At 41.7% G+C, this 14,456-nt stretch overlaps 1 protein-coding gene across 1 annotated transcript in view; it reads right to left on the reverse strand.

Annotated features, from left to right (window-relative positions):
* LOC129826536 (hexokinase-2-like) overlaps nt 1-14,456 on the reverse strand; it is a 75,346-nt gene that overhangs the window by 43,793 nt on the left and 17,097 nt on the right. Inside the window, exons 3-6 of the mRNA XM_055887390.1 lie at nt 10,481-10,629; nt 9,525-9,644; nt 9,300-9,395; nt 2,223-2,322 (exon numbers count right to left, since the gene is read on the reverse strand). Of these exons, the coding sequence (XP_055743365.1) occupies nt 2,223-2,322; nt 9,300-9,395; nt 9,525-9,644; nt 10,481-10,629 (465 nt within the window). The remainder of the gene's footprint in view (nt 1-2,222; nt 2,323-9,299; nt 9,396-9,524; nt 9,645-10,480; nt 10,630-14,456) is intronic.

Genomic DNA, 14,456 nt, shown 5'->3' on the forward strand with positions numbered 1-14,456 from the left:
TTCAGCTTAACATTGTTGTCATCTATCGCCCACCAGGTACATTGAGTTCCTCAATGAGCTTGACACCGTGATAAGCTAATTTCCTGATGGTCACCGCTCTTCGTACTGGGCGACTTCAACCTCCCGATGTCTGCCTTCAATTAATTTCTTTCAAACTCTTTCTTCCCTCTCTTTGCCTCACCCTTTCCCAGTCCCCTCCCACTCACAAGGCAGGGAATACGCTTTACCTCATCTTTACTAGAGGCTGTTTGCCTACTAATCTCACTGCAACCCCCCTCCAGGTCTCTGATCATTACTTTGTTTCCTTTTCTGTCTCCCTCTCCTCCAACCCTACACAGATAGTCATGCGGTCGCAATCTTTGCTCTCACTATTCTTCTTCTATCCTATCATCTCTCCCTTCTGCTAAATCCTTCTCCACCTGTCTCCTGAATTTGCCTCTTCGACCTTACTCTTCTCCCTTTCTGCATCCTAGGACACCTACTGTCCCCTTTCCTCCCGGCCAGCTCAGCCCTCCCCTTCTGCTCAGCCCTCCCCTCCTACTCTGTCGCTGAGTGACTCATTGCGAGCTTACAGGGCTGCGGGCAGCTGAGCGAAAGTTTTGTTTTCATTCCCTCCTCTATCTTCTGCTGCTAAAGCCACTTTCTATCAATCAAAATGTTAAGCTTCTGCCTCTAACTGTAGGAGACTATTTTCCACCTTCTCCTCCCTCCTTAATTCTCCAACCCCTCCCTACGACTTTGTCAACTACTTTGAAAAGAAAGTTGACGACATCCGCTCCTCATTCACTCAGCCTATTGAGTCCACTGGTCCCACTCACACAACTATCCTACGCCTTGACTTCTTTCTCCCCTCTCTCTCCAGATGAAATCCTGAGACTAGTGAGGTCCGGCCGACCAACAACCTGCTTGTTCGACCCTATCCCCTCTAGACCATGTCTGGGGACCTTCTGCCACTCCTCACTTCTCTCATCCCTGACCACTAGCTGCGTTATCTGCCTTCAAAATGGCCAGAGTCGCTCCCCACCTCAAAACCAACACTCAACCCCTCTGACGTCACACTACAGACCGGTATCCACTCATTATTGTCTTTCCATAACACTTCAGCGCGCGGTCTCTGACCAACTCTCTCGCTATCTTCTCAGAACAATCTTCTTGACCCTAACCAGTCAGGCTTCAAGACTGTCCCCCTCCCGGGGAGCAAAGAACCTTAGCGTGACCCTGGACAACACCCTGGCGTTCTCTGCAAATATCAAAGTCAGTGACTCTGCTCTACAACATTCTTAGAGTACGACCCTACCTCACACAGGAAGTGGCACAGGTCCTAGTGGCAGCAGGTAGCCTGGTGGTTAGAGCGTTGGGCCAAAAGGTTGCTGGATCGAATCCCGAGCTGACAAGGTAAAAATCTCTCGTTCTGCCCCTGAGCAAGGCAGTTAACCCACTGTTCCCCAGGCGCGAAAGACGTGGATGTCAATTAAGGCAGCCCGCGCACCTCTCTGATTCAGAGGGGTTGGGTTAAATGCGGAAGACACATTTCAGTTTTAGGCATTCAGTTGTACAACTGACTAGGTATTCCCCTTTCCCTAACCCAGGCACTTGTCATCTACTGCAACACGCTGTTGGCTGGGCTCCCCGCGTGTGCCATCAACCCCTGCACGAATTTGATTTCCCCACAACTAGTTCTGACTTTGCTACTTTATTGAGGAAAGATGTATTTACTATGACAGATTATTATTTTTTTAACCTTTTTAACTAGGCAAGTCAGTTAAAACAAATTCTTATTTTCAATGACGGCCTAGGAACAGTGGGTTAACTGCCTTGTTCAGGGGCAGAACGACAGATTTGTACCTTGTCAGCTAGGGGATTTGAACTTGCAACTTTCGGTTACTAGCCCAACGCTCTAACCACTAGGCTACCCTGCCGCCCCATACAGTATTTGGTTGACTAACCTAGCCATCTTAAGATGAATATACTAACTATAAGTCGCTCTGGATAAGATTGTTTGCTAAATGACTAAAATGTAAATAACATTTATTGAAATAGGTTATGGCAAATAGGGAAAATATTTGGAATGCCACTCGTGCTGTGCTCTGTCACTGAGGCGCCAGTCAAGTTCAAATAGGCTAAACCGTTGTCTGTCAAATCAGACACCCAACCCTACTATGCCATGTCACACATTTTCAATAATCCCCATATACGTGCAACAGGATCCTGGTGAAACTCACCGACAATTAGGCCTATTTCACAGTGATGGTCATCGTATCCACAGGTCATCATGGTGCCCACAGTGTCGTTGATCACCGACACAATGTCAATGTCAAAGTCCTAGAAAGAAATAGAAACAGGACATAATTAACTTATCAAGTGACTTACCTAGTAGCCAGGGTGCTGTGATTGACATTACGCAACACCTATGAAGATCAAAAAGTAAAGATGCAGGTTGTGATCAGGGTAGTAGTGCTGTTCTAGGATCAGGTCCATCATGTCCATGTAATATTAATTGTCATCTAAATGTCAAAACTGATCCTAGATCAACACTCCTGGTCTGTAATAAGCAGCCAATTTAAATCATACACAAATTACATATTGGTTTCCTAACCCTGTAAGTAGTCTATGGACAAGATGACAGCAATCCATGCTTTGGTTTAGTTACCCTGTGACTGTTTCCAAATCCACACATTTTAGCATTTGTGGCACAAATCCCATGCATGTCGTGCTGCATGTCCAAATCATCTTCGATAAGCTACACAATCAATTTCAGATAATTTAGCATTTGAAAAACATGCTAGGGAAACTAAAGCTATGTTCGAATACCCATATTAACATACTGTATACTACATAATTAGTGTATACACCACGAGTTCATTTTAGCATACTGTAAACGAACAGTATCGTTTCAGTTGAGCGTACTAGCATTTTCCCTGTCTACCGGAAATTGATGCTGTTGCTCTGCAACCTCTTGCTAGCTTGTTAGCATAACTAGCTAGACATTTTATGATTTCGGGTGTATTCGTAAATTCAATCTGGAGTGCCAGAGTGCCCTCTGAGCATTTGAAAATCCAGAGCATTGTCAGATTATCCGTTTGTAAACTCAGAGCACACACTGGACGCTCTGGCCGAGGAGTAGAGTTGATCCGAGCGTTTTGACCTCACAACTGCACCCAAGCTAAGGTTGGCTAGCTACTTCCAGACACAAATGAGAGAACACCTCACTCTAACCATTTTACTTGCCCAAACAGAGCTGGTTAGGCTGTTTTCATGTTATCCAGAGTGTTGGTGACTGTAAATGTACTGCTGGCAAAATTATGCTTATTTTTTTTGCCGACGTTTACCAACACATGCCACAGGTTTTGAGCGTTCATAAATTCAGTTATTCTGGGCTCTGGAACACTCAGACGAGAGTGCTCTGAAATAGGAGTAGATGGCCAGAATTAACGATGTCCATGGAGAAGGCACAACGACTATACCACTTAGCTAAGAATGAAGTGAATAATCAAGTCAATAAAAGCTGCGTAGTTAGCATATAATTAACATACTGCATGGCAAGTTCGATGTATTAGTAGCCAACTAACGTTAGGTAACTAGCATACCGGTACATACTGCTGTAATGCTATGCGGTTCGTAAGGATAGTGTAGCTAAAAAATTGTCCGCCAACATAACATGTAATGTAATTTATTTCAATCATTACATTACATAACACCTCTAAGCAAGGGGCACCAGCAAGCAAGCGGCACTATGAAGACCAAGGAGCTCTCCAAACCGGTCAGGGACAAAGTTGTGGAGAAGTACAGATCAGGGTTGGGTACAAAAAAATATCAGAAACTGCTAACATCCCACGGAGCACCATTAAATACATTATTAAAAAATGTAAAGAATATGGCCACAAATCTGCCAAGAGAGGGCCACCCACCAAAACTCCCAGACCAGTCAAGGAGGGCATTAAATCAGAGTCAACGAAGAGACCACAGATAACCCTGAAAGAGCTGCAAAGCTCCACAGCGAAGATTGGAGTATCTGTCCACAGGACCACCTTAAGCCGTACACTGCACAGAGCAGCCAGAAAAAGCCATTGCTTAGAGAAAAAAATTGGTGTTCGCCAAAAGGCATGTGGGAGACTCCCCAAGCATGTGGAAGAAGGTACTCTGGTCAGATGAGACTAACATTGAGCTTTTTGTCCATCAAGGAAAATGCTATGTCTGGCGCAAACCCAACACCACATCACCCGAGAACACCATCCCCACAGTGAAGCATGGTGGCAGCATCATGCGGTGGGGCTGTTTTTCATCAGCAGGGACTGGGAAACTGGTCAGAATTGAAGGAATGATGGATAGCGCTAAATACAGGGAAATTCTTGAGGGAAACCTGTTTCAGTCTTCCAGAGATTTGAGACTGGGACAGAGGTTCACCTTCCAGCAGGGTAATGACCCTAAGCATACTGCTAAAGCAACACTCAAGTGGTTTAAGAGGAAACATTTAAACGTCTTGGAATGGCCTAGTCAAAAGCCCAGACCTCAATCTAATTGAGAATCTGTGGTATGACTTAAAGATTGATGTACACCAGCAGAAACCCATCCAACTTGAAGGAGCTGGAGCAGTTGTACCTTGAAGAATGGGCAAAAATCCCAGTGGCTAGATGTGCCAAGCTTATAGAGACATACCAAGAGACTTGCTGCAAAAGGTGGCTTTACAAAGTATTGACTTTGAGGGAGTGAATAGTTATGCACGCTCAAGTTCTGCTTTTTGCCTTATTTCTTGTTTGTTTCACAAAAAAACAATTTTGCATCTTCAAAGTGGTAGGCATGTTGTGTAAATCAAATGACACAAACCCCCCAAAAATCAATTTTAATTCCAGGTGTAAGGCAACAAAATAGGAAAAATGCCAAAGGGGTGAATACTTTCACAAGCCACTGTATTTCAGTCAATGTGTTGATAGAACTACGGTAGTATTTTCCTAAAATTTGCTTTGTTCAAATTCCCAGCTACAATACATTTGGCCTCAGGATATGTGGTTTTCAGTTTGCATAAAGTCCAGTGAAGTTCTTCGAGGGCTGCATGGTATCGGCTTGAGGGGGAATATACACGGCTGTGACTGACCGAAGAGAATTCTCTTGGGAGGTAATAGGGTCGGCATTTGATTGTGGTATTCTAGGTCGGGTGAAAAAAAGGACTTGAGTTCCTGTATATTATCATAATCACACCATGAGTAGTTCCCGAAGAGATTTAATCCTGTCTGCTGGTTGAACTGAGAACTCAACTGGCTGTACGGAGAGCCATGTTTCCGTGAAACAGAGCATGTTACAATCCCAGATGTCTCTCTGCAAGGAAATCCATGCCCTCAGCTCATCAACTTTATTGTCCAGAGACTGAACATTAGCGAGTAATATACTTGTATATACTTGGAAGTCCACTCTGAGTACGTCTACTCCGCCAGCGGTGTTTTGGATCAGCCTCTGGAAACAGTTCTATTGCCCTCGGGGGTACGAACAAAGGATCCAATTCGGGAAAGTCGTATTCCTGGTCGTAATGCTGGTAAGTTACCACCGCTCTGATATCCAAAAGTTCTTCCCGGCTGTACGTAATAACACAAGTTTCTGACCTAATAATGTAAGAAAAAACATGAAAAATACTGCAAAGTTGCCTAGGGGCTAGAAGAACAGCTGCCCTCTATCAGCGCCATTTTGACTGACCATGTAATGATGGACTGTCCTCCATGAAGCTGGTTGAGAGAATGCCAAGAGTGTGCTCATCAAGGCAAAGGGTGGCTACTTTGAATAAACTCAAATACATAATTTACTGATTTGTTTAACACCTTTTTTGGTAACTACATGATTACATATGTTATTTCATAGTTCTGATATCTTCACTATTATTCTACAATGTAGAAAATAGAACAAATAAAGAAAAACCGTGGAATGAGAAGGTGTGTCCAAACTTTTGACTGGTACTGTACATATATACAGTGCCTTCGGAAAGTATTCAGACCCCTTGACTTTTCCCACATTTTGTTACAATACAGCCTTGTTCTAAAATGTATTAAAATTATCCCCCCCCCCCCCCCCCAATCTACACACAATACCCCATAATGACTGTAATATTTGTGTTGTGGAGAAATGACCAGGCAGGAGACGGGAGTACAGTTAGTTTTCGTTTAGTCAAAACCTCTCGTGCTCTACAGTTCTCCCGGGCACACTAGTGCGCATGTGCATTTCCTACTAGGTGTAGTAACGTAACACTGCCGTAATACATCACCGCTTAGTTACAGCATAGTAACTAATATAAACAGATGTAGAACCCAGATGCTACAATAAGAAAAAAAAGACTTTTGCACATTAAAATAAAAAACAAATACCTTATTTACAGAAGTATTCAGACCCTTTGCTATGGGACTCGAAATTGAGCTCAGGTGCATCCTATTTCAAGTGATCATCCTTGAGATGATCACCGTGCAGCCAGCTCTAGGAAGAGCCTTGGTGGTTCGAAACTTCTTCCATTTAAGAATGATGGTGTACACTGTGTTCTTGGCGAACTTCAATGCTGCAGAAAATTGTTGGTACCCTTCCCCAGATCTGTGCCTCGACACAATCCTGTCTCGGAGTTCTACGGACAATTCCCTCGAATTGTCCGGCTTGATTTTTGCTCTGACATAGTCAACTGTGTGAACTTATACAGACAGGTGTGCCAGTCCAAATCATGTCATTTTGAATTTACCACAGGTAGACCACAATCTAGTTGTAGAAACATCTCAAGGATGATCAATGGAAACAGGATGCATCTGAGCTCACTTGAGTCTCATAGCAAAGGGTCTGAATAATTATGTAATGAGGTGTCTGTCTGCTCTTTATTTTTAATACATTTGTAAAAAAAAAAAAAAAAAAAAAAAGTCACCCGTTTTCACTTTGTCCTTATGTTTGGTGTATATATAAAAAAAAAAAATTGTAATCAATTTTAGAACAAGGCTGTAACGTAATGTGATGGACATTTTATACATGTGCTGTTCTAATAACCAATTTCTGAGTTCATGCAAGTGACTGATTGAACAAATCCTCACTTATCAGTATCTGCAATTTGGCAGTATGCCTAGACCTTGTTTTGACAACTTAATATTTCAAGGTCTCAGCTTAAGGAGAAGAAGCCTCGTGAGGTATTGGTGTGTCACATGTTATGAACCAGTCAGTATTGGTCGGTCATATGAATGAAACAAAATGGTAATGATGAATTAATTATGCTAAATCATGCAAATATAACTTGTCTTATACACAGACAACTGCTGGGACTGCTCTAGCAGAGCTTCTGACAGACATTCACTATGGTGCATTAAGTTTGTTGGAACTTCTCCAGCTCGCTGACAGACAATGATTCATTTAAAATTGACTTTGAGTGTCCTTGTTTAAGAATTTCCACAACTGTAAAAAGTGAAGGGACCTGAATACTTTCCAAACGCACTGTGTGTACATGCACATTCCCATAATAACCATCACAGAGTGGGCTATAAAATAAATATGTTTTATTGTCACACCAAATAGGTGCAGTAAAATGTTGTTTTATAGGGTCAGCCAAAGTAGTACGGCACCTTAGGGTTACGTAAACTAGGCCCAACGCTCTAACCGCAAGGTTACATGCGCCCTATGACTCCCCCCGAGTTTTGAATACACCCTAAGACATGAAAGGATAACTACTGTAAAGCTCAGTATGAAGAGTTTGACTTAATGTTCCATACAAAATGGGTAAATACTCCAAGGTTCATCAGTGCGGTAATTTTCTTAAGCATGGGAACAAAGTCACACAGACATGTCAGCTACTAACAAGCATTATTCGGGGTGTGATGTTATAAAATAGAAAAATTGCAAAAACAAAAACCTTGGTATTTCTCTTTTGTGTTAAAATCTTAATTTATTGGATTTATTATACAGTACCAGTTGAGTTAACACACCTACTCAAAGGTTTTTCTTTATTTTTTACTATTTTATACATTGTATAATAATAGGGAAGACATCAAAACTATGGAATCATGTACTAACCAAAAAAAAGTGTTAAAACAAATCAAAATAGATTTTATATTTGAGATTCTTCAAAGTAGCCACCCTTTGCCTCTGACAGCTTTGCACACGCTTGGCATTCTCTCAACCAGCTTCATGAGGTAGTCACCTGGAATGCATTTCAATTAACAGGTGTGCCTTGTAAAAGTTAATTTGTGGTATTTATTTCCTTCTTAATGCGTTTGAGCCATTCAGTTATGTTGTGACAAGGTAGGGGTGGCATATAGAAAATAGCCCTATTTGGTAAAAGACCAAGTCCCTATTATGGCAAGAACAGCTCAAATAAGCAAAGAGAAATGATAGTCCATCATTACTTTAAGATATGAATGTCAGTCAATATTGAACATTTCAAGAATTTTTTAATTTCTTCAAGTGCAGTCGCAAAAAACATCAGGCGCTATGATGAAACTGGCTCTCATGAGGACCGCCACAGGAAAAGAAGACCCAGAGTTACCTCTGCTGCAGAGGAGAAGTTCATTAGAGTTACCAGCCCAAATGAATGCTTCACAGAGTTCAAGTAAGAGACATCAACATCAACTGTTCAGAGGAGTCTGCGTGAATCAGGCCTTCATGGTCAAATTGCTGCAAAGAAACCACTACTAAAGGACACCAATAAGAAGAAGACTTGCTTGGGCCAAGAAACACAAGCAATGGACATTAGACCGGTGGAAATCTCTCCTTTGGTCTGATGAGTCCAAATTTGAGATTTTTGGTTCCAACCTCCCTGTATTTGTGAGACGCAGAGTAGGTGAACGGATGATCTCTGCATGTGTGGTTCCCACCGTGAAGCAAGGAGGAGGAGGTGTGATGGTGTGGGGGTGTTTTGCTGGTGACACTGTCTGATTTATTTAAAATTCAAGGCACACTTAACTAGCAAGGCTACCACAGCATTCTGCAGCGATACGCCATCCCGTCTGGTTTGCGCTTCGTGGGACTATCATTTGTTTTTCAACAGGACAATGACCCAACACAGCTCCAGGCTGTGTAAGGGCTATTTGACTAAGAAGGAGAGTGATGGAGTGCTGCGTCAGATGACCTGGCCTCCACAATCACCCGACCTCAACCCAATAGAGATGTTTTGGGATGAGTTGGACCGCAGAGTGAAGGAAAAGCATTACTTTTATAGCACACAATGTCTGGGAGTTTGCTGGAAGGCCATACATTATCTGTATGGAAGGAAAAAGGCATAATGTGGTAAGGTGGTAGGCACAGAGAGTGCTGCCACTGGTGCATAACCTTGGCCCATTCATTTTCCACTGACTCACCCCTCTCTTTATGATGGCTTTCCTCAGAAGGCTGACCACATCTCTCCCTTCCACCCCATGCAACTTGAAGCCCTTGGTCCATGACACCAGAATACTCTGCATGAACATACACAGACAATGACAACTTCTGGATCATTCTGAAGGCTCAAACCTCCAAATCACATTTCCTTTTTTCTCTTTAAATTTCAAATGCGGTCCTCAATAGTCAACCTCCTTATTCCTCACCTCATCCAGTTTGGTCTGCTGGCAGGGGAAGGAGAAGGTGAAGCCCAGAGGAAGCTTCTGGTTCTTGATCCCCAGCTTCTCCAGGAAGTTAGCAAGACACTCAGCAATATGGTCGAAGAGCTAAGGGCGAAACAGAGGGGTGTTAACATACAGCAGCAAACTGGTTAATGTGCTAGTAACCCCTTCAGTTCATTGATATGATCTATGGTTTTCCCCCACCCCATTTTTCTCATATATTAGCAAAATAATGTTATGGTCAAATATTACAAATATGACATAAAAGCCATTACCAACCTCAACCCTTATTGAAACCCCAAATGTTGTCTTTACCCAACACAGTTAAGACTTAGAAATACCTATGAAACCCCTATTCCAGAACCAGATGTTCTTCCCAGCATCAAAGTTAGCGATGTTATACAAATGTCATAAATCAGACCTACCGACATTGATACTGCTTGGTCTGAACAATGAGGCAAAGTGTGTAAAGGGACAATCAGCAGTTGCTACATACATATCATTCATTTATAAGTTTTAAAAAATGTATCTGTTGATTCTTGAAGAATATAACTTATGACTCATGAGCTTATTAGTTTCGTACCCCATCAGAACCCAAAATAGTAAACTGTTTTACACCAATGTTTGTAAACAAAGTAAATGTAAAAAAACAAGTTAAAGCCTCATAACATAGTTAAAACTATACTTTTGATATCATGGATGGTTAATCCTTGCATCCATAGGTCTGTGTGTTAATTACATTTCTCCAGCCCCATCCCTCAGCTTTTTACAGAAAAAGTGATGGGGTGTTGCTTTGTTATTGTTTCAACTCCCGATTGGCCCTTTAAGAGGTCACAATAATAAGGTCAAAGGTCAAGCATCTGGCCCATTGCAAGGATTTGCTGTGTGAATTTAGGTAATTCCTGATGTCCATTGAAATGAACATCCCCTTCTCCTCTCACCTCTTCGCCACTGCCCCTCATCAGCTCCTCAGGAATGGCATAGATCTGGTTCTCCATCTCCACCTTCTGCTTCCCGTTGTCAGACACCTTCACCAGCAGGACCCGGAAGTTGGTCCCACCCAGATCTAGAGCCAGGAAGTCTCCCTTTTCTGGAAGAGTCAGGGAAAAAACACACACTCAAATGCAGTAAAGCAAGAAAAAAATAATTATACAAAAAACACAAACTAACAGTACTAAGTCTACTAAACTGCAATAGAGAGGGTAAAGAAAACAGGTATGCTCTACCAAATAGTTAAGTGGGAATGTGGTGCTCGTCTGGGTAAATATATTATATACTACAAGTCTTCCAAACAGCCTGTCACGGCCGTCATAGGGAGGAGACCAAGGTGCAGCGTGGTATGCGTACATTCTCTTTATTATAAGAATGAACACTGAACAAACCTAACCGTGGCGCTATACAAAGAGTGCTGAACAGGTAACTACACAGACAAGAACCCACAAAACCAAAAGGGAAAATGGCAACCTAAATATGATCCCCAATCAGAGACAACGATAAACAGCTGCCTCTGACTGGGAAACAATTCAGGCCACCATAGACATACATATGCCTAGACTTACAAACACCCCATGACATACAAAAACCCTAGACAATACAAAACAAGCATACCCACCCTCGTCACACCCTGACCTAACCAAAATAATAAAGAAAACATAGATAACTAAGGTCAGGGCGTGACACAGCCTATATGGAGGACAACAATAAATCCAAGAATGTACCAAAACTAGGCCTAATGGTATTTTTCATGTCATAGTACTATTTTATAAAAAGTGTATACGTTTCTACCACAGTCTTTATGAAAGCTACAAAGCTGCAATAGAGATAACCATGAGCAGCAATAATGTTGATTGGAGCAGGGGTGATCACAGGTCAGACTAAAATTAATTTCATTACAACCATAGAGGACTTTGACCATGAAGCAGTAGGCTCCTTCTGAACATCGGAGTCCTCTTTGAAAAGTGATGTCTTTCACCCATTGCCAATAACATACCCATGACCTTCTACCATTTTTATGAGATATAAAGGTGAATCTTTCAATGGACTGACCTTATGTTATAATGCATAACAACCAACATAAAATGTTAATTACCAAACTATAAGGTTTTATTCAACGCAATAAACAAGTATAAAATAAGTTTTGAATCCTGTCACATGAGTGAATAGGCTACCGAACATTCAACATTTCAATGTCCCTTTCATTGAAATGTCCTTTTCAAAGTGAGGTTTACATGATCAATGGCTAACCACATAATTTAGATTGAAAAGAAAACCACATCGAAAGGAAGGAGAGAGAGAACGAAGAGAGAGAGAGAGTAAGAAATAATGCTGTCACACACACACAAAAGCAGATTTTTTCGATACAGATAACATTTAACATTGAACAATATATTGATAACTGGTAGAACAAACAAAATAACTAATAGAATATCTAATTTCTGAAGCTTCTATACTGCAATAGTCTACCATAGACATTAAGTCTACAGCAGTGTCCCCCCATGCACTAAACAACTGATTCAAATAACCAACTCATCATCAAGCTTTGATTATTTGATGACGTAGTGCACATAAAAATAACTTTTGACGTTAAATTACCGAACGCAAATACAAGCTAAATGGGTTTCGTTCGCATTTTCAACTCTGCTGATGGTTATGTTAAAAAACTATTGCGTTTATATAGCAAATGTGCCCACTCTGGTCTTGGCATGTGCGCTATAGACAACAACTCGCAGATAGGCTACCTACATTATGAGATTATTATGGATAAGAGAGTTATTTGTATTTGTCAAATGGCAACCAAGCATTGATCATGTCACCAGAATAAAACCCTCGTTATTTATTGGAAAGGAGCATCAAGCTCATCACTTTGCACATTCACCACCTGTGAAGTTCATCACTTATTTAATCTGTAGCCTAATAAACTGCACTGTACTGCTTTGTAACACCTTATACTTAGTCGTTTTGGTGGGCTGGCCCCCCATCTGCTCTGTAATCAAAGTATTCCCATAGTTTGCCTCTGCAGACAGTTTGGTCAACAAGCTGCGGACACTGAGCTATAATAAAAGTTGAATTTACGTTTGAAGAAGCCATGCTCTTCTTGCTTGCTTCTTAAGGAAGTGGCTTGCTCGGTGTCAGCTGCATGTGCAAACGCAGCCTGGCTAGCTACTGCCCCCTTCAGTAATTTGTCTGAATCTTTGAAATGTTTGATGTCACGTGAGACACATTTGACATAAGTACAGAAAGTAACAACAATTCTAGTACCAAACCGCTTTTCATGTTTTAGTATAAAAAAAGTACAGACGTTTCGGTATATCGTGCAACACAAAAGAGTGAGAGAGACAAGATAGAGGCAGAGAAAGTGAGAGTGATGGGAAAGAGGGAGGGAGACATAACAGTGGTTCAGCTGGATAGACACTTATCTGATAGGTTGGAGTTTAATATGCCAATAATGACCAGAGTCAACAGGCTGAGCAAACAGGGGTTTGGCCTGGGTGCTTTTGCACTTCCTCTGCAATTCACATTTACCATTCCTCTCCAGTCACTTACGACAAATCACCTTCCCCAGTCTCCAAGAGTGGTTTTTGATATGCCCCGGTCACAGTCACTAGCACAGGTCAAACTCAAAGGAAAACGCAGCTGAGACATTTCAATGTTCATGCAGCATAGGCCTACCGCTAGAGTGTAATGTCTAGATGGGATACAGCTACGTCAAAAAAATGTTTTTTTTGGGTTGGGGGGGGCCGGGGGGAGATCTTAGCTAACCTTAACCCTTTCCCTAACCTTAACCTAATTCTCCTAAGCTGCTACATTAATTATCCTAACCTGCTGGTAAGTTCTTCTAACCTGCAAAAAAAAGTAAATTTTGACAAAAGCTGTATCCCTTCTAGACAAAACCCTCCTAGAGTGCATGTCCAATTAATTTCATTCAAAGTGGTATGCTAGTGTGGATGGATATTATAACAGAGCCCAGATTTTCAATGTGTCATTCTTCACCAGCATACTTTCATTAGCTAAGGGTTCATCATGGTTCTGGGGATCCAAAGGGGTGCACATTTTGTTCTTGACCTAGCACTCACACACCCAATTTAAATCAAAAGGCTTGATGATGAGTAGATTAGTTGAATCAAGTGGGTGAGTGCTAGGGCAAAAACAAAAAGGTGCCAAGATTGACAAACTAGGGCGAAGATTGAGAAACCTTGATCTAAAGGGCTATCAAACTAAAAAAACTCCCTCCTATTCTCACCTCAACAACCAGTCCATAGTTGACATATTTCTAAGCATGGTTGTGCTGTTTCTTGAAAATTCCAATTACTGTGCATGAGAAGGCTTGAAGGCCAGGTCTCTCTTGGGAGAGAGGTCTTCTGACACCAATGGCACTTTTTCATTCAATACAGGTTAAATAAGATTTTAAAAAGACTTTAGATGGGGTCAGAGTCATATAGCTATAAATATCTATGGCTCTTAACTGGGCTTAGCTGTGTCATTCTGACACAGTTCACTGACACAGGTCATATTCTGCCGCTGAGACACACAGCTTCAGGATTTATGTGCTTTTCACCACCAGTCTCTCATTTGCCATCTAAACTGTCACTCAAAAAACTTCCTACCAGCCTGCCCTCATCTAAGCAAGTTACAAATATGAAATTATTGAAGGATTGTGCAATTTCTTATTCCTGTAAAGTGCATTGGTAGGCAAGGCATGGGTCTCTATGGACCCTAAGAAGGGCCTGTGGCATGGATGTACCGAGACTACTCCAGGCCTCCCTGAAGAAAGAAGTCTTCTGACCTCAATGGGACTTCCTGATTAAATAACATTTAAGTCTGTGTCCCAAATGGCACCCGATTACCTTTATAGTGAACTACTTTTGACCAGTACTTTTGGCCAGTCCCACTTTAAAGGGAATGTGGTGCCATTTGGGA

The sequence above is a fragment of the Salvelinus fontinalis genome, chromosome 28 (genome assembly GCF_029448725.1).
Source record: "Salvelinus fontinalis isolate EN_2023a chromosome 28, ASM2944872v1, whole genome shotgun sequence".
In the NCBI taxonomy this organism is placed as follows: domain Eukaryota; kingdom Metazoa; phylum Chordata; class Actinopteri; order Salmoniformes; family Salmonidae; genus Salvelinus; species Salvelinus fontinalis.